Source organism: Temnothorax nylanderi, unplaced genomic scaffold (assembly GCF_030848795.1).
Source record: "Temnothorax nylanderi isolate EJ_2023f unplaced genomic scaffold, tnyl_v1.0 TNYL_tig0165_pilon, whole genome shotgun sequence".
Classification (NCBI taxonomy): domain Eukaryota; kingdom Metazoa; phylum Arthropoda; class Insecta; order Hymenoptera; family Formicidae; genus Temnothorax; species Temnothorax nylanderi.
This window is the reverse complement of record NW_027249227.1, coordinates 380,125-401,737: the sequence shown is the minus strand read 5'-3', so window position 1 is coordinate 401,737 and position 21,613 is coordinate 380,125. Positions and strand designations below refer to the sequence as shown.

Sequence of the window (21,613 nt, the reverse complement as noted above, 5' to 3'; positions counted from 1 at the left end):
ATTATGGTTCCACTATTGTATATGTAATGTAATTATTTATGCAAGTAATTTTACATATACAAGAAAATCGCAATATACATTATCGCTTTACATTCTAGCATAGTCTAATTATCTTGAGAAAAAAAAAATATGTTAATCGTGAAAAAATCATAAAACTCTTCGGCAAGCGAGCCAATAAAATGTGCCCAAGCAGCAGTCGAATATAAGTCGTAAGTAATAAAAACAGAATTTATTTGTAGGATGGAAGGATGACGTACCTTGTAACCGAGGTAGGCAAGCAGTAAAGCTTCGGTTAACGACACCATAGCCAAGATGACTTGAACAACCCACAACTCTAAGGGTCGTCTGACCCACAGGATCGCATCCCAATTGATGGTCGGGTGGTCTTGGAACTCCTCCTCCGTCAAGTTCTGTGACGCGAGAAACTCGGTCTTGTTGCCGGGTGTGCAACCGTAACTGGCGAGAGATAGAGAGAGAAGGGTTATAAGTGACGGATGAGTGTGTGGATAGGGAGGGACGGATTGTCGCGTGATATTTGGCGTGCACGAATCGGACGAGTTCGATGGGTTTTCGATATCAAGTACGTCGTTTGGGTCGCATTGGGGAATACGCGCAAATATCACCGTCGCACGGAAAGAATAGGAAGGACACAATATCGAATACCGAAAAAAGCTTATACAGCCGATCAAGAACGTATTGAAATATTTACGTTTGATTTATGAAACTTACAGATAAGATACTTTTACTGAGATCGCCGTTGCCGTCAGTGACAGTTTTCTCGGAAAATTAGGAATCGATAGCTCTTTAACGGAAATTTCATTGGAATCTTAATCATTAATTTTAATTATAAAATTATTTTGAATATTAGTTTTAGTAAATTTCGCTTAAAAAATATCAATAGATGATAAAAACTCCATTATCAAACAACTCAAATACATCAATTAAAACAAATAACATTTCTAATTTACCTACTAAGAAATCTAACAATAAAGATAAAACCTTGTATAAAATTATTAATAAATTACATTTTTAATCAAATTTTTATTAACAAGATTATCCCTATCTATATGTTTATTAAAGATTATTTACGAGAATAGTACCTAATGTGATTCTTATTAGTGTTCTATACAATTTTAAAAGTATTGATTATAAAACGTTAATAATATTTAGATTTAAACACTTAAAGTATAGATTATTATTTTGTTCAAAAATATTGTATACATATATAAAAATATCGTAAAATCTTTGGAAATTTATCCGTTCTCATATATCTATGCAAACAACATCACGTCGCATCGTATTCGTCGTACCTACTGTCTTATCTCCGTGTCTTATTCTGAGCCATGATAGGAATGCTGCATAATATTGTAATCATGCATGAGTATCGCGTTGCTCACACGTTAGAGCGAGCTTATTTCTAGGAAGATAAAATTTTTCCAGAAAATCGTTCCGTCAACGACGAAACGGAATGAAACCAAATGAAGCAATTCCTTTACTTTCAGCATTTACGTCGGTTGCAATTCGTGCTGCTACATACATAGGATATTCCAGATTTCCCGTATTTCCCTTTTATTCTAGAGAACTTTTTGTTCTTATTCCACTAACATGAATATATTCCCAATTTTAATAACAACAACAAAACATCAACAGCTTTAATGTTGACAAGAATTTAATAACAAAAATACTTAATAATTTTGTTATTAAGTATTTCTGTTATTAAGTATAATTTTGTTATTTGTCAGTCAAGTAATATGTACTTAATTGAAAGGTAATGCAAAGAAACGGCAACGCGTTCTCAGTGCCATAAAATACATAGAAATCCTTCCTTTTATTCGCGTAAGATAAATAAAGTGAAAAAATACATAGAAATATTAAAACAACAATAAATGCAGTTTTGTATTTTGCATAACATGATAACAATTTTTAAGTTGTCCATTTCTGAATTGTTATTTCGTCGGATATATCCTTATAATATTTAAGTTTTTATTTGAAAAATTCAAACGCGAACAAAAATTCGATGCAAACTTCATATTTCTATTAGGTTCCGTTTAAAAAGACTTATTCGGATATTTAACGTAGCTTACCATGCTGCGAACGTTGGATCGTTGTCGGTAATAACCCTGAATATATACAGGAAGCATGTTAAGAGCTTGAAGAAGAGATTGGCAAGTCGTATCCTCAAACCTGAAACATAAATTTCATTTCTTTGTTGTGATTTTTACATTTTTATTTAATTTAGGTACATCTCTGTAACTCAATTCAATTTTCTTTTCTTTTTTTTTTGTATTACGTATTAATCTCATATTAGTTCTTTTTTGTTTTTTTAAATATATTAAATTGTAATAAAATAAAATATAATACTACGCTTCGATTTATTGTATAAGATTTATACTATAGATTAGAAATAAGTCTAAAGATAATTATGAGAGAGAAATGCCTTTTATATTATTTTCTATCAATCAATAAATTTTATAGATAAACATTTTCAAGAGTTTTTAACAGTTCTATTTTTATATAAATATTAAAATACTAATATCTCTCTCTCTCTTTATATTTTTATCTCAAGTTAAATCTAATGCTGAATGTCTCTTATTTACCTAAAAAGTATACAATTAACAGCATATCATAAACTTATATCTATCATAATCTTCAATCATAAACTTATTTAGTTATAAATCCAAAATGTTCTAAATTTCCTAAAATTTAATAATTTTTGTGAAACTTTTATGAGATAAAAAAATAATTTGAAAGATCTTCGCTGGAAATTTAGTGCACACAACAGAATCTAAAATAATAAAAGACCACATCTAAATATATAAATTATATAGCATACTAGCGTTTCGGCCCGCGCTTCGCGCGGGCCTCAAAGCTAGCGCGTGGACCTCAAAGTTAGGAAACTATAGATCTATATATAGATATATATAGATCTCTGTATATATATATTGATATAATTCAGGCGTGTGTGTGCGCGTAGGTGCGTATGTTTTGTGCGTGGGTGAGTGGGGGTGGGGGCGTAAAACAAAAAAGCCGCGACATTTTCATCCCCGAAAAATTTGCATTTTGGTACCAAATTCGAGAGAATCGGCCCATAAATGTGGAAGTAGTTTGCGATTAATTATCTATATATCATTTATATATATAAGTACCGTCGTCTGTATGTATGTATGTATGTATGTATGTATGTATGTATGTATGTACGCGAACTACTCATTCGTTAGCAAACCAAATTTTTACCACAGGTACATGAAATAGGGGTAGAATTTCCCGGGGATGAAAATGTTGTGGTTAATTTTTCGTTACCGATTTTCTGGAAATCGATTTTTTTAATTTTTTTAATTTTTCGGGAAATAATCTACCGAATTCGGGAAATAATCGACCAAATTTCAAAGAATTGTATATGAAACAGGGGTAGAATTTCCCGGGGAGTGCCATAAAGTGTATAGTTTTTCGCTACCGATTTTCTGGAAACCGATTTTTGTAATTTTTCCAATTTTTCGGGAAATTGACCGAATCACATTCGTTAGTGGACCGAATTTTTACTAAAAATATATGAAGTAGGGGTAGAATTTTCCGGGGAGTGCGTATATATATAAAAATGAATGTATGTATGTATGTATGTATGTATGTCCTTTATACACTCTTGAACTATTCGACCGAATTTTTACCAAAAGTATATGAAATAGGGGTAGAATTTTCTGGGGAGTGTTATAGAGTGTATAGTTTTTCGTTACCGATTTCCTGGAAACCGGTTTTTTTAATTTTTCTAATTTTTTGAGAAATAATTGACCGAATCTCAAAGAATTATAGATCAAATTTTTACCAAAAGTATATGAAATAGGGGTAGAATTTTCCGGGGAGTGCCACTATGTGTATAGTTTTTTGTTACCGATTTTCTGGAAACCGGTTTTTATAATTTTTCCAATTTTTTGGGAAATAATTGATTGAATTTCAAAGAATTATACATGAAGTAGGGGTAGAGGGGGAGAGAGAGAGAGAGAGAGAGAGAGAGAGAGAGAGAGAGAGAGAGAGAGAGAGAGAGAGAGAGAGAGAGAGAGAGAGAGAGAGAGAGAGAGAGAGAGAGAGAGAGAGAGAGAGAGAGAGAGAGAGAGAGAGAGAGAGAGAGAGAGAGAGAGAGAGAGAGAGAGAGAGAGAGAGAGAGACTATTTGCGTGTTTTATTACATATGTCCTCCGGGGCGAAGCCCGGGTAACCAGCTAGTCTATATATATAAAATAGAATGTCTGTATGTATGTATGTATGTATGTATGTATGTTCTTTATACACTTTTAAACTATTCGACCGAATTTTTACCAAAAGTATATGAAATAGGGGTAGAATTTTCCGGGGAGTGTTATAGAGTGTATAGTTTTTCGTTACCGATCTTTTTGGAAACCGGTATTCGAAATTTTTCCAATTTTTCGGGAAATAATTGACCGAATCTTAAAGAATTGTATATAAAACAGGGGTAGAATTTTCCGGGGAGTGTCATAAAGTGTATAATTTTTCGTTACCAATCTTTTTGGAAACCGGTATCCGAAAATTTTCCAATTTTTCGGGAAATAATTTACCGAATCTCAAAGAATTGTATATGAAACAGGGGTAGAATTTCCCGGGGAGTGCTATAAAGTGTATAATTTTTTGTTACCGATTTTTTTGGGAATCGGTACCGAAATTTTTCCAATTTTTCGAGAATTAATTTACCGAATCTCAAAGACTTGTATATGAAACAGGGGTAGAATTTTCCGGGGAGTGCTATAAAGTGTATAATTTTTCGTTACCGATTTTTTTGGGAATCGGTATCCGAACTGATAAAGGAATTTTCTTCGATTAAGGATATTGAAACACAAATAAAGTCGTATGTATGTATGTTCTTTATACACTCTTAAACTATTCGACCGAATTTTTACCAAAAGTATATAAAATAGGGGTAGCATTTTCCGGGGAGTGTTATAGAGTGTATAGTTTTTCGCTACCGATCTTTTTGGGAACCGGTATCCGAAATTTTTCCAATTTTTCGGGAAATAATTGACCGAATCTTAAAGAATTGTATATAAAACAGGGGTAGAATTTCCCGGGGAGTGCTATAAACTGTATAGTTTTTCGTTACCGATCTTTTTGGGAATCGGTATCCGAACTGATAAAGGAATTTTTTTCGATTATGGATATTGAAACGCAAATAAAGTTGTTTGAAGAAAAACGACTTCCGGGCGAAGCCCGAGTAACCAGCTAGTATAAAATAAAATGTCTGTATGTATGTATGTATGTTCTTTATACACTCTTAAACTATTCGACCGAATTTTTACCAAAAGTATATAAAATAGGGGTAGAATTTCCCGGGGAGTGTTATAGAGTGTATAGTTTTTTCGTTACCGATCTTTTTGGAAATCGGTATCCGAAATTTTTCCAACTTTTCGGGAAATAATTGACCGAATTTTAAAGAATTGTATATAAAACAGGGGTAGAATTTCCGGGGAGTGTCATAAAGTGTATAATTTTTCGTTACCAATCTTTTGGAAACCGGTATCCGAAAATTTTCCAATTTTTCGGGAAATAATTTACCGAATCTCAAAGAATTGTATATGAAACAGGGGTAGAATTTCCCGGGGAGTGCTATAAAGTGTATAATTTTTTGTTACCGATTTTTTTGGGAATCGGTACCAAAATTTTTCCAATTTTTCGAGAATTAATTTACCGAATCTCAAAGAATTGTATATGAAACAGGGGTAGAATTTCCCGGGGAGTGCTATAAAGTGTATAATTTTTCGTTACCGATTTTTTTGGGAATCGGTATCCAAACTGATAAAGGAATTTTCTTCGATTAAGGATATTGAAACACAAATAAAGTCGTATGTATGTATGTATGTATGTATGTTCTTTATACACTCTTAAACTATTCGACCAAATTTTTACCAAAAGTATATAAAATAGGGGTAGCATTTTCCGGGGAGTGTTATAGAGTGTATAGTTTTTCGCTACCGATCTTTTTGGGAACCGGTATCCGAAATTTTTCAAATTTTTCGGGAAATAATTGACCGAATCTTAAAGAATTGTATATAAAACAGGGGTAGAATTTCCCGGGGAGTGCCATAAAGTGTATAATTTTTCGTTACCGATTTTTTGGAAAACCGGTATCAGAAATTTTTTCGTTACCGATCTTTTTGGGAATCGGTATCCGAACTGATAAAGGAATTTTTTTCGATTATGGATATTGAAACGCAAATAAAGTTGTTTGAAGAAAAACGACTTCCGGGCGAAGCCCGAGTAACCAGCTAGTATAAAATAAAATGTCTGTATGTATGTATGTATGTTCTTTATACACTCTTAAACTATTCGACCGAATTTTTACCAAAAGTATATAAAATAGGGGTAGAATTTCCCGGGGAGTGTTATAGAGTGTATAGTTTTTTGTTACCGATTTTTTTGGAAATCGGTATCCGAAATTTTTCCAACTTTTCGGGAAATAATTGACCGAATTTTAAAGAATTGTATATAAAACAGGGGTAGAATTTCACGGGGAGTGCCACAAAGTGTATAATTTTTCGTTACCGATCTATTTGGAACCGGGAACCGGAAAATTTTCCAATTTTTCGGGAATTAATTTACCGAATCTTAAAGAATTGTATATGAAACAGGGGTAGAATTTCTCGAGGAGTGCTATAAAGTGTATAATTTTTCGTTACCGATTCTTTTGGGAATCGGTATCCGAACTGATAAAGGAATTTTTTTCGATAAAGGATATTGAAACACAAATAAAGTCGTTTGAAGAAAAACGACTCCCGGGCGAAGCCCGGATAACCAGCTAGTTATTTATAAAATTACTTTTACAATTTTAATATTTATAATTTTTCATATAATTTATTAAAAAATTTTTAAATATATATTTTATTAACATTTTAATTATTATATTACTCACTTATACAATTTTATAATTCTAAATTTATAAAATTTCTCTGTATATTACATTTTTTGTAAAACATTTTTTACTTCCTTCTATTAGATGTCCTTGATTGCTGAATTCATCAATCTTAATTTTTACACTTTCCTTTTTGGTTGCTCTAGAAAATGCCACATAAAGTTGCCCATGAGCAAATACAGGATGTGGCAAATAAATCCCAATTTTTTCTAAACTTTGTCCTTGTGATTTATTGATTGTCATAGCAAATGACACTCAAATAGGAAACTACCCACACACATACACACACGCACGCACACGCACGCACACACCCACACCCACACACATACAGAAAAGCAGCAAAAATCAGCATAATGTAAGTAAATTTGAATTAATGCTTCTTTTTCCTCTAAATTTTTCGCTGCTGATGTCCTTTAAAAGAAATCTATATATATTGGGAACGGTCATGATGACGTCAGCTGGCCAATATGGCGGCCATAGTCCACCACGTCAACACGTGAGACATATGTGTGCTCACGCAGTTTTATCGATATAAAGTTATCTTTATAGAAAGCATAAATCAGTGTAAAGTGAATCATGTTTCTAACATTGTTAGAAATCTGCAGATATGCAGAATCAACTCTGTCGTCTCGAAATATCGTGGAAGGAGAGAAGTTATTACAAGCTGGACATATCGTATCTTGTGGTCGTTTACCGCAAATTAAAGATGGAATGATACAATTAATTGCAAGATGTTTGCAAACATCTAGCTTGAAAAGCGGAATTCCTCACAAAATTGAAGGAAGCATCTCAACTAATGGAGAAATTGTTAAAATGTGCTGCTCCTGCAAAGCAGGAAACAGCGGACGATGTAAACATATTATTGCAGCACTCATGTTTTGTCAAAGGTATGAATTTTTTTTATGTAAGTTGAATCTTATAATTTTTTATAATAATAAGCTTTTGATATACATGTAGTGTAAGTAAAATTAGTATATACTCATGACTTTAACAACTAATATTTTTTCTAACCTCAATGAACAGAAAGTTTTAAAATATAATCAGTTTATCGCATATATAACTGTCAATTCGCATGCAATTTAAGAAATTATTCTAAGACGATTAATTAATGCATAATTTAGTTTTTTGTATTTTAATGTTTCATTTCTTTTTATATTTTAAGAGTCGAACTTTCGAAGCTTGACGAACTGTCATGCACTGATGTCGAGTGCTCCTGGAAAAAAAAAACCAAAGAAGCATTGCAACAGTATGAACCGATGCCTTTACTGGATCACCCTTGCATGCAACAAATAAAAACCGAAGTAGTTAATGTGTCTGCAGAAAAAAGGGAGGAGATTAATCAAAATTGGCTTTCAGTCTCATCAAGTGCTATCAAAAAACATTTGTAAGTTGGTCTAGAGTTGTTATCATTGTACACAATTTTTTTATTAATTTATTTTTATACATTTAATTATACGAATGAATTTACTGTATATACCTATATGTGAATGAATTTCAATAAAAAGTAGTTTTACAATTTTTTTTACAATTTTATTTTATACATTTGGTTATAGATACGAAGGAATAAATTATTATTATTTTTTATACATTGCTATTATTATTTATTTATGTTATGTTTAATTAGGTATGGAAGACATGATGAAATAGAACTGCATGATAACAGTGTCTCCCACGATTGCACGAATAATATAGACGTAATTATAAGCCGAACAAATACTTCAGAATTTATGAAAAACTTATCAAAATTAGATGTAGGGACCCTTAAAGAGTGCTGTCAAAATACAACACATAGACTACGTGGAGATTACAGACAGATTTGCATAGATAGTGTAAGATCATTTGCCACATGGAAAGAAGAGCGTAAATTTAGGATCACAAGTTCTCGGTGTTATGAGTTGTACACATACGCGAATAATAAGAAACCCAACTGGGAAAGAAAAAGTTTAAATTATTTTTATCCAAAAGAACACTCCAATAAATATGTACGACACGGAATACAAAACGAACCAATTGCTCGCGAAGTATATGAGAATAATTATCAACTGAAAGTGCACCAATGTGGCTTGATAGTTTCTAATAATAATCCGTGGTTGGCATGTTCACCAGATGGTGTTATTTTGGACGAAAATGGAAATGAATTAAAATTAATTGAAATAAAATGTCCCTTTCATGGAAAAGATCATAACATTGACGATGTGGTTTCGAAGTTAAAATATCTCGATGAAAATTGTACTTTAAAAAAACGCCACATGTACTACGCGCAAGTTCAATTATGCATGGCTATAATGAATGTTCAAGTCACTGATTTCATGATTTTTGCATCCTTCGACAATACTTTTTTAGTCATTCCTGTTCCGGTTGACAAAGAATATGTAACTGATTTAGTATATACCTTAAAACGTGTTTATTTCCAGCAAATGCTGCATTTTGTATGTACGTACGAAAAAAATAATAAATGATTCTTGTTTCAAACATTTGTATCAATTTATTTGTAGTATGTACAAATTTATTTTTACACAGGAAACTTATCGTCGTTTAAAATAGGTGAACATACGTTTACAAGACCACAAATAATTATAAAAATATCTTCACAAAGATGTACCAAACTAATGGGAAATCTACCTTTCAATATATTAAATACTTTCAGCCTCTGATTACTGCGTTCAATATGAACTCTCGCTTTTGCTATTTGTTGGCTAAGAAGTGCTTCTTCTGCTGATAACTGACTCTTATTTCTTAAGAATGGAGGCCTAACGATTTGAATATCATGTTCTTTGCATTGTGCATCTATAAAAAATCCTCTATCAATCATTATTCTATCACCTTTTTCTAGCAAACTAAACAAGTTGCTTTGTTCAAAATTGCTTTGTCCGAAAATCGACCTCCATAGCAACGACTTACGAATGAAATTGTTCCAGCTGGTGTAACACCTGTCATGAACTTTAAAGTATAGTTTGATTTATAATTAGAGTATGTTATCGCTTGACAGCATACAGATTTAGGTTTTTGCAAAAGTATTTCCGTACAATCTAATATTATGCGAATATCAGGAAATGGAAGGAAACAGTTTGGAATATTTCTAAGGATCTCTTGTTTTGAGGGCCAATGTATGCAACTGTCGAAACATGCACGCAGTACTCTAATCATGTTTACAAAAATCCTTTGACAAGTTCTTACAGAATAGCAATTGAACAAAGTGGCCAAAAAAGCAAATGAAATATTTTGTTTTAATTTAATAAATGTCAGCATCACTTTTTCCTCTACTGATAACTTACTCTTAGCATTGTTGTACAGTTTCTTGACATTACTCACTATTACATGAAATATTTCAAAATTGGTAATTCCTGTAGCTGTACTTAGTTCACGATCGCTTTTTATTTGATTATAATATGAAGAATAGAAATCCGTTTGAATATCAATGTCCCTAACTTTAGTTTTCTCCTCATCTGCAATTAATAACGTCTCATTGTTTCCCGCGCTGTCAACTCCAACTTCATTGATATCGATGGCAACAGCCTCGTCTGTATCTTTCACTGTTTCTTCTTTCTCCTTTTTATTTGCTTTTTTCGCTTCTCGTTTTGCAACTCGTTCAGCCCTGGCTTTTGAAGCAGTAGAAACGATCTTTTGCATGGGAAGTTGAAGTGTTGGAACAGCAGATTTTTTTAGACGTGGCCTTTCATATTCTAGCTCTAAGAAAAATTAATATAAAAATTTATAACTTTAATTGCATTTTTATATACATATTTATATAAACAACGTAAACAAAATTGAACAGAAAGTAATCATTTTACCTGAGAAAACGTAGTCGCTAGCACTAAAATGTAAGGAGCAAACTTTCATTCTGCTTGTCACCGCTTCTCCAGTGCGTGTAGCCATTATCCAAGCCTTACGCTTATCAACTTTTTCTATTGTGCCGAACTTATTTGTAACTTCCACTGTACATTTTCCTTTTTCTGGAAATTTGTGGAAAGATATTTCCCGATTGTTAGAAGCTCGAGATTTACAGCCGTACACACAACAGTATTCGTGGTTAGAAATTTTCCTTTTTGAAGAAATCACTTTCATTTTGTCCCAACAATTTTTTTACAGTCTACACTAATACATTCAGACACTCCGTGAGAATAGTGACTGTACTTTTATACACGTTTTACGTATTTTTACAAGTTTATCTACAAAACTGCGTGAGCACACATATGTCTCACGTGTTGACGTGGTGGATTATGGCCGCCATATTGGCCAGCTGACGTCATCATGACCGTTCCCAAATGGGGCATTCTCCGCGTGTCGGAGTCCTCTCCTGCCCACTTCAATTTTTGACATAATTCAACCAACCAGGGCTTAAAATTTTCGTTGAAGTGTCTACTTTTTAATGCCATGTGGCCTTTTGTAAAAATTTAAAATGGCGGTCTGATGCAGCGCCGAGAATGAAGAAAGTAAAAAAAATTAATTGTATATTTTCTAAAAAAATGCAGAAATGTCACTTGATTCGGATGAAACTCGGTACTAGGAGGTTTTCGAGGTCGCTGATTTCGAATGTGAAGTCGAAATTCGGAAATTCAAAATGGCGGATTAAATATGGCCGACCGAAATGCAGAAATGTCACTTGATTCACGTGAAAAAAACTGTCGCTTCAGTAGCGCCAAAATCTGTCGCTCTGAGACCGACAGGATAATTTGAATGATTTTATGGTACCTTCTTTCAAAAATACGTGTTCGTAGCTATAAATTTGTATTCAACGACTGAAGAACCACCGGAAAAGCAATTCTGTAAAAGCATGTACGGCTCTCATCGCCTCCTTTCGTGTTATTATTAACTAACTAAACTATCCATTACTTCAAGGAACAATCGTAATAATAGTTATAACAACCAATGCAAAATTATTGTTAGGGACTTTTGAAGGTCTCTAAATACGAATGTAATATCTAGATCTTAAAAATAATACCGTAAAACTGTTCTAATCATCCTATCGGTGTTACAGCGACAGCTTTTGGCGCTACTGAAGCGACAGTTTTTTTCACGTAAATCAAGTGACATTTCTGCATTTCGGTCGGCCATATTGGATCCGCCATCTTGAATTTTCGAATTTTGACTTCACATTCGGAATCAGCGACCTCGAAAACCCCTTAGTACCGAGTTTCATCCGAATCAAGTGACATTTCTGCATTACGGGCGGCCATATTTAATCCGCCATTTTGAATTTCCAAATTTCGACCAAATTCGGAATCAACGACCTCGAAAACCGCCTAGTACCAGGTTTCATCCAAATCAAGTGACATTTCTGCATTTTTTTAGAAGATATACAATTAATTTTTTTTTACTTTCTTCATTCTCGGCGCTGCATCAGTCCGCCATTTTGAATTTTCACAAAAGGCCACATGGCATTAAAAAGTAGACACTTCAACGAAAATTTTAAGCCCTGGTTGGTTGAATTATGTCAAAAATTGAAGTGGGCAGGAGAAGACTCCGACACGCGGAGAATGCCCCATATATATAATAGATTAATAACTTCGATTCTTTCTCTCTCTCTCTCTCAATTTTATTCGCTCCCTCTCTCTCTCTCTCTCTCTCTCTCTCTCTCTCTCTCTCTCTTTCTCTCTCTTTGTCTTTTTTTCTCTCATCAAATATTTTTAATTAAATAGGAATAGGATTGTTCCCAATGAGATAAATATAATTTATTAAACACAAAATATTAAAAACTTACATATAAACATTTATAACATTAATAATAAATAACATAATAATATTAATACGTATAATATAACATAAATTATAATATAACATAAATTATTACATGTTGATATAATTTATAATAGTTTTATTTCTACGGCCACGTCCGCGTCCGCGTTCATGTCTTCGGCCTCTTCCTCCTCTGGCCCATCGAGGTGGTACTGTTGGAATCTCAGCAGCCATCACTGCAGGCTGTGGATTGTTAGTATCAGTCACCACTGCAGGCTGTGGATTATCAGCAGCCACCACTGCAGGTTGCAAATTGTCAGCAGCCACCACTGCAGGTTGCAAATTGTCAGCAGCCACCACAGCCTGCAGTGGTGGTTGCTTGGCCAAAGCAGCGAGTTGCCGCTGCATCTCATGCAACTTCCTCTTTAAGTAGAGATTTTCAGCATTAAGGTTTTCCGCAATGTCATTCTAAAAAAAGATATATAAAAGATATATATAGATAATAATAACCGCAATTTCTCTCTCTCTCTCTCTCTCTCTCTCTCTCTCTCTCTCTCTCTCTCTCTCTCTCTCTCTCTCTCTCTCTCTCTCTCTCTCTCTCTCTCTCTCTCTCTCTCTCTCTCTCTCTCTCTCTCTCTCTCTCTCTCCTCCCCCCCCCTCTCTCTCTCTCTCCTCCCCCCCTCTCTCTCTCTCTCTCACTTTCTCTTTCTCTCTTTTAATATCATTCTCTATCTTTTATTCTGTCATTTCTTTCTCTCTCTCTCATTCTCTTTCTATAAAATTCAAATTTACTTACATTATGCTCCTGTGAAGTGCATGCATTTTCGCTGTTTCTTTCGATCTCTGTAGGCATTTTATACGATATCGTATACACTATTAAATATCTACTATTATATTAGAAGAAATATGCAGGACAGCTCCAAAAACAATTGGAGATGTGGTACGCGTATAACATGAATATTGAGGATAAAAAGTTACCATGGTGATGGAACAAATGTATTTAAATATTTATTAAATGTAATAAATGTGTTTAAATATTTGTAATAGATATTTTTACATTAATAATTACATTTTTATTACATTTTTCTTATATATAAAAAAATATTTTTTAGATATTTGAGATTAAGATTTATATATTTTTTAATAAATATATATAAATTTATACATATAAAATACATATATATAAAAAATAATATTTATTTATATAATAATTGTAATTTATAATTTTTTTTTCTTGTGATTTTTTTCATCCTTGTCAGCGTCTTGTTTCCGCTTGTTCTTTTTTTCCTTATCATCCTCCTTCTTTTCTTCCTCCTTTTCCTCCTTACAATTTTCTTTCTTCTCACATTCTTCTTGTAATCTTTCAAATTTAATCATTGCAGTTATCAATATCTCGTCCTGACCATCTTCTAATGCTGAAATTTTATATATTGAAAGAAATCGTATAAACGATTTAAACATCTATATACAATTAACTAATTAATTATTATTCTTACTTACCATTTCTAAATTCTTCCAATTCTCTCAATCTCTCTGTTGATTCTTCACTCGAATCATGTTCATTATTCATTTCATTACTTATCGCTTTCATTTCCGATGTATTTTCCACGATTATGACATTTAATATGTAAAATCAGCAACTTATAGTCTCTCTTGTTTCCGCTTCTTCTTTTTCTCCTTACAGACAGACGACGTAATGTACATTTTTTAAAAAATCACGTATATTTTTTTAAACAAAAATCGGAAACGTTTTAAAAAAATCAGTACATTAATGAAAAATTAAACTCGCGGTTTAAAAAAAATCAGCATATACAATTCTTTGAGATTCGGTCAATTATTTCCAGAAAAATTGGAAAAATTTTGGAACCGGTTTCCAAAAAGATCGGTAACGAAAAATTATACACTTTATAGCAATCCCCGGGAAATTTTACCCCTACTTCATATACAATTCTTTGCGATTCGGTCAATTAATTCCTGAAAAATTTGAAAAATTTCGTAACCGGTTTCCAAAAAGATCGGTAACGAAAAATTGTACACTTTATGGTACTCTCTGGGACATTCTACCCTTACTTCATATACAATTCTTTGAGATTTGGTCAATTAATTCTCGTAAAATTTGAAAAAATTTCGGAACCGGTTTCCAAAAAGGTCGGTAATGAAAAATTAACTACGACATTTTCATCCCCGGAAAATTCTACCCCTATTTCATATACTTTTGGTAAAAATTTGGTCCACTAACGAATGAGTAGTTCGGACAGAAGACGGTACTTATATATATAGATATAGTATAGGGTAACTCTGGTATTTACGCCGCGCGGGGTTTTACGCCGCAGATGTCAGAAAAAATAGAAGGAATGAAGATACTTGCTCGCAATTATTCTGTTATGTGCCTCTATGCCACATTAGTATTGTGTTGTAATTTCAGTTTTTTACTGTTGATATTAACGAAACTGTCGTGAGTTGAATCGATTTCTCACCGTAATAAGAAGCGCGATCTTGTGTTACGACCTACGTAAAATGATTACTGTTAGGGAATGTAAAAAGTTTAATGGTTATTTCATGATACATAAGTGTAGAGGGATAGTAAATAATGAAATACAGCAAAATACAAGTGCATAGCTTTTGTATTTTTTGTTTAACTTAATATCTTGTATATCCCTCCTGTTTAGGATATACGGCAAGTTAGCATGCGGGATTTATGCCACAGTACAGACACTTTGAAAAACTAGAAATCTCCTATGTGTTCTTTTTTTGAATCGTATAACAATAATCTTTAATGCATCTATCGCTTTTCTTTTTTTTTTTTAAATTTTTCAGTTTTATAATTTGTTTATCATTCTTACATCTAAATAAACTTCTTACACACATTTTATAACTTATTATGACATTTTATTGCCTTATTTATAAACATTATTTGTAATTTTTTATAAGGCGTATATTTCACCCATGAACGCCATATAACCCACCCCTCTGGGATATATGGCAAAAATGCAAGGGTTTCTAAAAATTTTTTTTATTAAATACAAAGAATGAATATTTCATATTTCTATTTTTTTTATAGTAGTAGACAGTATAAAGTTTTTATTGGTATAATTTACTTGCCTTAAACATAGTAAATAGTACTCGATAAATTAAGTTTCCCTTAGCTGCGGCGTACATATACCGGAGTTACCCTATGTATAATGCAAATGTATCGTGATTTACTATTTTAAGCGTAAGGAAAATTACGTAATATGCTAAGGATTCACTAACAATAAGACTTAGATCAAAGATTCGTTTAAGCTTGGACCGAGTATCGACCGTCCAAGTAGCTTTAACGAGATGCTTTAACTATAAGTTACCCGCAACAAACTTCACAAAGGGCAGCAAAGCGTTGACCTGTTGGGCTCACGTCCTAATGCATAGGTCAGATACCAATACTAGTAAGAAGAATTTGTGGCAACGCAATATCTATTATCGGTTACCGTCATCACAGTTCCAAAAGAGCACAATCGTGCACTTTCAGAATATCCGTGGAAATGACGGCGGCGATATTCTCAAGATTGCCTTTGGAACGGCTTTGCTATTTCAAAAGAAAGCTTTCGAGACCGCGTTACGGCAAGCCGGAAGATCGTTCATGACAATCCGGCTATTTCCGGCGACAAATTTGGTAAAAATACTAAAAATATAATAACGATACGGCGATGTAGTTAAACGTATCTCGAAAATTGTATTATTTTTATCAGAAATGTTTTTGCCTCCATGTCATATTGTTATACTATCATATTGTTATACTTCATTTAAAGTATACAAACATATATATGTTATATTTTAAGTTACTAATGTTCAGTAGTTAATTCAGTAATTAAGCGACAGGAAAGTTGGGTTAGGGGGAAATGGTGACCATTGATACAGCGGGAACATTGATACAGTCATCATATCTCTGCATGAGAAACATCTAAGAAGGTCACGTATTCATGCATATATGGCGTTATGATACACGAATAACCTAACCAAATTTCGTAGGCGAGCAGTAGCCACTTGATGAATGACAGGTATAAACGTGTTTTGCGTACTCTCAAGTAAATATTTTCAAAAGTCTTTGAAGCGTGATTTTTCACATTAATCTGATTAATACTAAATAAATATTTTGTCAAAAGTAAGAAACAGTATATCTCTTACTAATTTGTCGAAAATATTGACATGACTTTGTATTATTTTCGGCTGAGAATATATTTTATTATGTATGACGCTGTGGGGCAGATTCGTACACTGACTCGTGGAGCACTTTGATACATATCAATATGTATCTATGTAGTTTATAGTATTAAGTAAGATATTTTTATTTTATTTTAGACGAAAATGGTAAGAACGTACCAAAAAAAGACCGATAGGATCTATATTGATGAAGATGCCGTAAAATCGTTAATTCCGTATAAATAAATATCTCTATATCTCTATATACAATAAACATAGCTTGTTTTAATAATAATCCAATTTATTTCTGAATAATATTAATATAGATCACTGAGAATCAGTGCCCCATGCCCGTATCATTGTACCCCGCATATGAGGAACATTGATACGAATTTCATTTTTTACAAAAAATGTTATAACATTTCTTATTATTAACCGACAGCAAAAAGGCAATCAAAACACGTAAGTAGAAGGACAAGCCTTTAAATTTAACCTATTACATTTATCTTAATCTATCTGCAAAGTTATTTATTTAACTCTTGAAAAAAATCGTATCAATGTGCCCCACTTCCCCCTAAGTTATGTAAAAGCATATAAATAAAAGCGTGACATATTTTAATTCTACTACGTATCTCGCATGTCACGATGTAGTGCGGAATGTAATGATGCTATCAAATAGCGTGAGATAGAAATATAGATACGAGTTTATGACAGCGGATCTCTCTCCTACCATGAGGTATGCGATATCAAATGTATAATCGATGTGTATCAACACGCGATACCATGTATAAATTATAACAAACAATTTTATACCAATTGTGACAATCGTATCACGACAATCTTTCATCGCGGAAATGTAGGACAAAACAAAATTCTTCAAAATATAAGTTTAATTAACGCACTTTTATGATTGACAATGTAAATTCCAGCGATTAATTTTACGAAATCTTTTAGTTTTCCATAAAAGCTTCAAATTATGTATATCTAGGATTTTTAATTTATCATAGACAAATAATCTTTACGTATTGCAATCAATCTTTACTTACTCGAACGTTGATTCTTGATGAAGTATAACTGCAGTCGTTCCTTGAATGTGTTTTCGTTCACATAATACTCAACACGAACCCTGAAAGCAAACATACAACGATATATTGCTAACTGGTTCTGCAAACTTTTCGTAAATGTTAACTAATTTTACCACATGTCGCGATTCTCTTTATTTTTTTCGACAAATCTTGTAAAAATATTCTATAGCAATGTATGCATATCTGTATCAACATTTGTGTTTATGAATATGACATAATATCTTGAGAGATTACAAATATTTATATTTATATAGGAAAACTTGTTGTTGGACCGGAACTATTTCAAGACCAAAGTATTGACAAGAAATGTCGCTATATTATTAGGTTTGCATGACTAATCAAACAACGCAACGGTGTGCCACATATATGTCATTCAAATTATCAGTATTGCTATCTACTGTCTACTGTATTATATCCCACGAGTCATTTCCGTCCGGCATTATAGAGCAACATCTCAGTAAGCCATTACAGAAATTGGTATGCGTTGGCTATAATGCAAATTATACAATAGCTCAACATGTAAATTGCTTAAAAAAGCTTATTTTATATACTTGTATAATGCTTATATCTTATATATTTGTCAAATATTACAAGAAATTTAATTTGCTCATGTTCATTTATCTACTGATCAACTTAAACTGTATACGCCATTTGAGATCTTGACATAAAAAAAATAATTTAATTTTTTTACATATTAATTACCACGCAAAAAAGTATAAAAGTAAAAAAAATAATTATTTAATAAATATATAGTTAACATGAGATCTAATAATTAATATGTAAAGTTGTTTCATTTTCTATTTTTATTGATCGTTAGTGATCTCATCTTCATTCATCTTTACATTCGTGCGTCCGAATTGGACTCCGTGTCAAGGAACGGAATCAACAGCGTACAACGACCGTCGTTATTATTATTGTTACTACTGCAGCGAAGCGAGCAGGCTGATTTTATTGGCCGGCTGTCATCTTGCTTGCGCGCTTGGTAATGCACCGCTGCAGTCCTTATTTTTAGCCGCGGTAAATGCGTCGGCGTTGCGCCGAGAATAGCGTCGCGTGACGTCACCGGGCCGGCGTCGACAGGCGGTCTGTCGTATGCTATCGTTCCCAGTTGTTGAACTGGTTCTTTGACCCACATAACGTCACGAATGCCTGACCTAGGCTACCCCGTCCTCGGTGAACGCGGAAAGCTAATGGAAGAAATAATGCCGATCGAGACGGACGAGCCAGTGTTTGGCTTTATGCATTCTCACGAAGGGACAAGTTGACAAAGATTCATGAACGCAGGCAGATTTTTTTTAGGATGATACACATTATCTATGTCGAAAATTAATTAACTAGTCGATTTTTTTACAAAATTGACGGTAATTTTGTAAAAAACTTTGCTTAACAAAACTTTATGCATATATTTTACTTATTGTGAAGAGAAAATTAACAGTAATTAATATGTAAATTGAGTTATCATATCTAGAGTGAATATCAGTTAAATCCTTTCAAAACGTTTTTTGTGTATTTTTCGTTAGGGTAGGTATAAGTTCATCAATGAACCAGTTGTACACTATGAACCATTGCAATATTTCATAGATGTAGTGTTGCTAGATTGTGTTTGTTGTCATGCAACGATTTGCATTTGAACCCCTCTTCGGCTCCACAATCGGCCGGCAAATCGCGCGAACGACGGCCGTTTGAGACCACATTTTGTGATTTTTGGGTGACAAACTAAGTTTTTTCGTAAGTTTTACGTATTTTTCATGTTTTTGTTGTTATATCTATTATTTTTTCATTATTCTATAATTTTGTATGTATATTTGGCTTTATAATTCTGTAAGCAACTTTCTTCTATTGCATTATTTAACCGTATTTTTTGAAGATTATCATAAAAAATGTTATATGGTCTACAATGAACCATTTTGTTTTTTACTACAGTTATCTGTGTTATAAGTCTTATTAAACTGACTAGTTGTTACAATAAATAATAATCTAACTAAGAAAAAGTCTGATTAAAAATAATAATTTTGATTGTAAGCTTTAAATAATGAAAACATGACATATATAATTAAAAATAATAATAAAGGCTCACAAGATTACAAATCAACCGAAGAAAAATGGATTATTATATTTATTCGCGGGCTTAAACATGCGTTTCTTTAAGTTTATTATTATTAACCGGTTATTGCGATAAATATTACCACATGCCTCGGTAGTCGAATTGGTACGACGCCCTTCACGGAATGAGGGAGGTTCCAGGTTCGAATCCTGGCTGAGGTAATATTTTTCGTAATAAATTCTTTACAGTTTTTTAAACAATTAAATCGTGTCGATTTAATTCCGGGAAGGGAAGGGTATTAATGTTCCAAGATAGCTGTGTTTCAAGTCCGACAAATTTGCGCGCAGTCTATTAAGTTGGAATATATGTATATGTACAGTATGTACATTATAATTCGTTACTTCTTTACTTAAGTATAGAATATACGAACACCAACACCTTGTTACGGCTCAACGCTCCATTTTTCTTCGATTGATATATAATTAAGTTAGCTTTAATTTAAAGTCATACTATCCTACTTATCATGTCTTATAATTATCTCTTCTCTAAATAAACATCTTAAAACGTAGTAAAACTAAAATAACACTAACAATTTACTGTATAAAACATGTGGTTTATTGTTAAAAATGGCTAGGTTCATTGTGTACACACCCCTGTACACAATGAAACATTTGACATTGTTTTAAAAAAATCGAAATTGTGGCTAAACTTTAAAAATGATTTATAAGTCATCTTATACAGTATGTAGCCAACTAAATTCATGAACTGTATGCAAAAACACAGATCTCCAACTCAATAATTGAGAGAGATATAAGCCTCTGAAATTTACATGGTTTATTGTTGGACTACCTACCCTACATAATAGAACTTTTCAAAGTTTCATATTTTGCTCGTAAAATAAAGCGATATAATATAAATTAGTATCTTAGGTATATGCGTCCATAGAAAATAAAGTAAATATTAGAGATTGATGATATGTATACAATTCATTATAATGGAAAACTGTGATAAAGTAGGTTTGATAAGCGTGTCACACAGTTTTGATACATACATACATGTGTGGACATATGTGGACATATTGTAGAAAATGACGAAATGACATGCGCAAGTCACAGATCTGTAGATAATAAAATGGCTTTTACGCGAAGCATTTAAAGTACCGCAAAATAGTTCATATAATATCATATGAGCAGAGTAATTTTGCAAGAGAATAACAAATTACATGTAAAACATAATAAAAGAAAATAGATAAAAAATGAATATTTAAAAATAGATAAAATAGTTTTATAATAATCACTGTTTAATAAATGTTTAATAAATAATTATCACGTGTAACCATTGCATAATAATTATTAATTTAATATTGCTTGATTTAGTTTGTTAAATGATATCAAAAGCTTACCACGATGATGTACATAATTATGTTTGTTGATGAAATCTTGTTCTATGCATGATTGCTTTCATCGTAAATTGCAAAACAACCTCAAGTCTTCAGTAAAGCTAGTATACCTATATCAGATTTTAATTTAACATATAGCAAGAGAGGAATCAAGAAATTTCGAATACAAGCTTGAAAAGATAAAGGTGATAATGAAAAATCACGAAAAAGTATTTTTCTAACATTTAAACTTATTATGAGAATATTCTAAATTTGCAACATTATTTTCTTCAGAATTCTCTTTTTAATTTATTAAAATATTATAATATAGGGTAACTCCGG

At 32.5% G+C, this 21,613-nt stretch overlaps 3 protein-coding genes across 3 annotated transcripts in view; 1 reads left to right on the top strand and 2 right to left on the bottom strand.

Moving 5' to 3' along the window:
- Positions 1-257: 257 nt before the first annotated feature.
- The window catches only part of LOC139777830 (uncharacterized), a gene marked incomplete at its 3' end in the record, with an annotated part of 224,926 nt that continues 203,570 nt past the window's right edge, over positions 258-21,613 (bottom strand). Inside the window, exons 2-4 of the mRNA XM_071715469.1 lie at positions 17,811-17,890; positions 2,085-2,184; positions 258-456 (exon numbers count right to left, since the gene is read on the bottom strand). Coding sequence (XP_071571570.1) covers positions 258-456; positions 2,085-2,184; positions 17,811-17,890 — 379 coding nt within the window. The remainder of the gene's footprint in view (positions 457-2,084; positions 2,185-17,810; positions 17,891-21,613) is intronic.
- LOC139777831 (uncharacterized) lies at positions 7,337-9,384 on the top strand. The gene is made up of 3 exons (XM_071715470.1): positions 7,337-7,799; positions 8,075-8,296; positions 8,537-9,384. The coding sequence occupies exons 1-3, from the start codon at positions 7,489-7,491 to the stop codon at positions 9,369-9,371; spliced, it is 1,368 nt and encodes a 455-aa protein (XP_071571571.1). The 5' UTR covers positions 7,337-7,488; the 3' UTR covers positions 9,372-9,384.
- LOC139777832 (uncharacterized) lies at positions 9,372-11,171 on the bottom strand. The gene is made up of 2 exons (XM_071715471.1): positions 10,704-11,171; positions 9,372-10,601 (listed from the first exon to the last, which is right to left on the bottom strand). Exons 1-2 carry the CDS (start codon positions 10,975-10,977, stop codon positions 9,742-9,744), a joined length of 1,134 nt encoding a protein of 377 aa, XP_071571572.1. The 5' UTR covers positions 10,978-11,171; the 3' UTR covers positions 9,372-9,741.

Bases quoted from the DNA above. Each gene is read 5' to 3' on its own strand.
- LOC139777831 (XM_071715470.1), top strand. From the start codon at position 7,489: ATGTTTCTAACATTGTTAGAAATCTGCAGATATGCAGAATCAACTCTG. The intron at 7,800-8,074 runs GTATGAATTTTT...TTATATTTTAAG, and splicing joins GCACTCATGTTTTGTCAAAG to AGTCGAACTTTCGAAGCTTG. The intron at 8,297-8,536 runs GTAAGTTGGTCT...ATGTTTAATTAG, and splicing joins AGTGCTATCAAAAAACATTT to GTATGGAAGACATGATGAAA.
- LOC139777832 (XM_071715471.1), bottom strand. From the start codon at position 10,977: ATGAAAGTGATTTCTTCAAAAAGGAAAATTTCTAACCACGAATACTGT. The intron at 10,602-10,703 runs GTAAAATGATTA...AATTTTTCTTAG, and splicing joins TAGCGACTACGTTTTCTCAG to AGCTAGAATATGAAAGGCCA.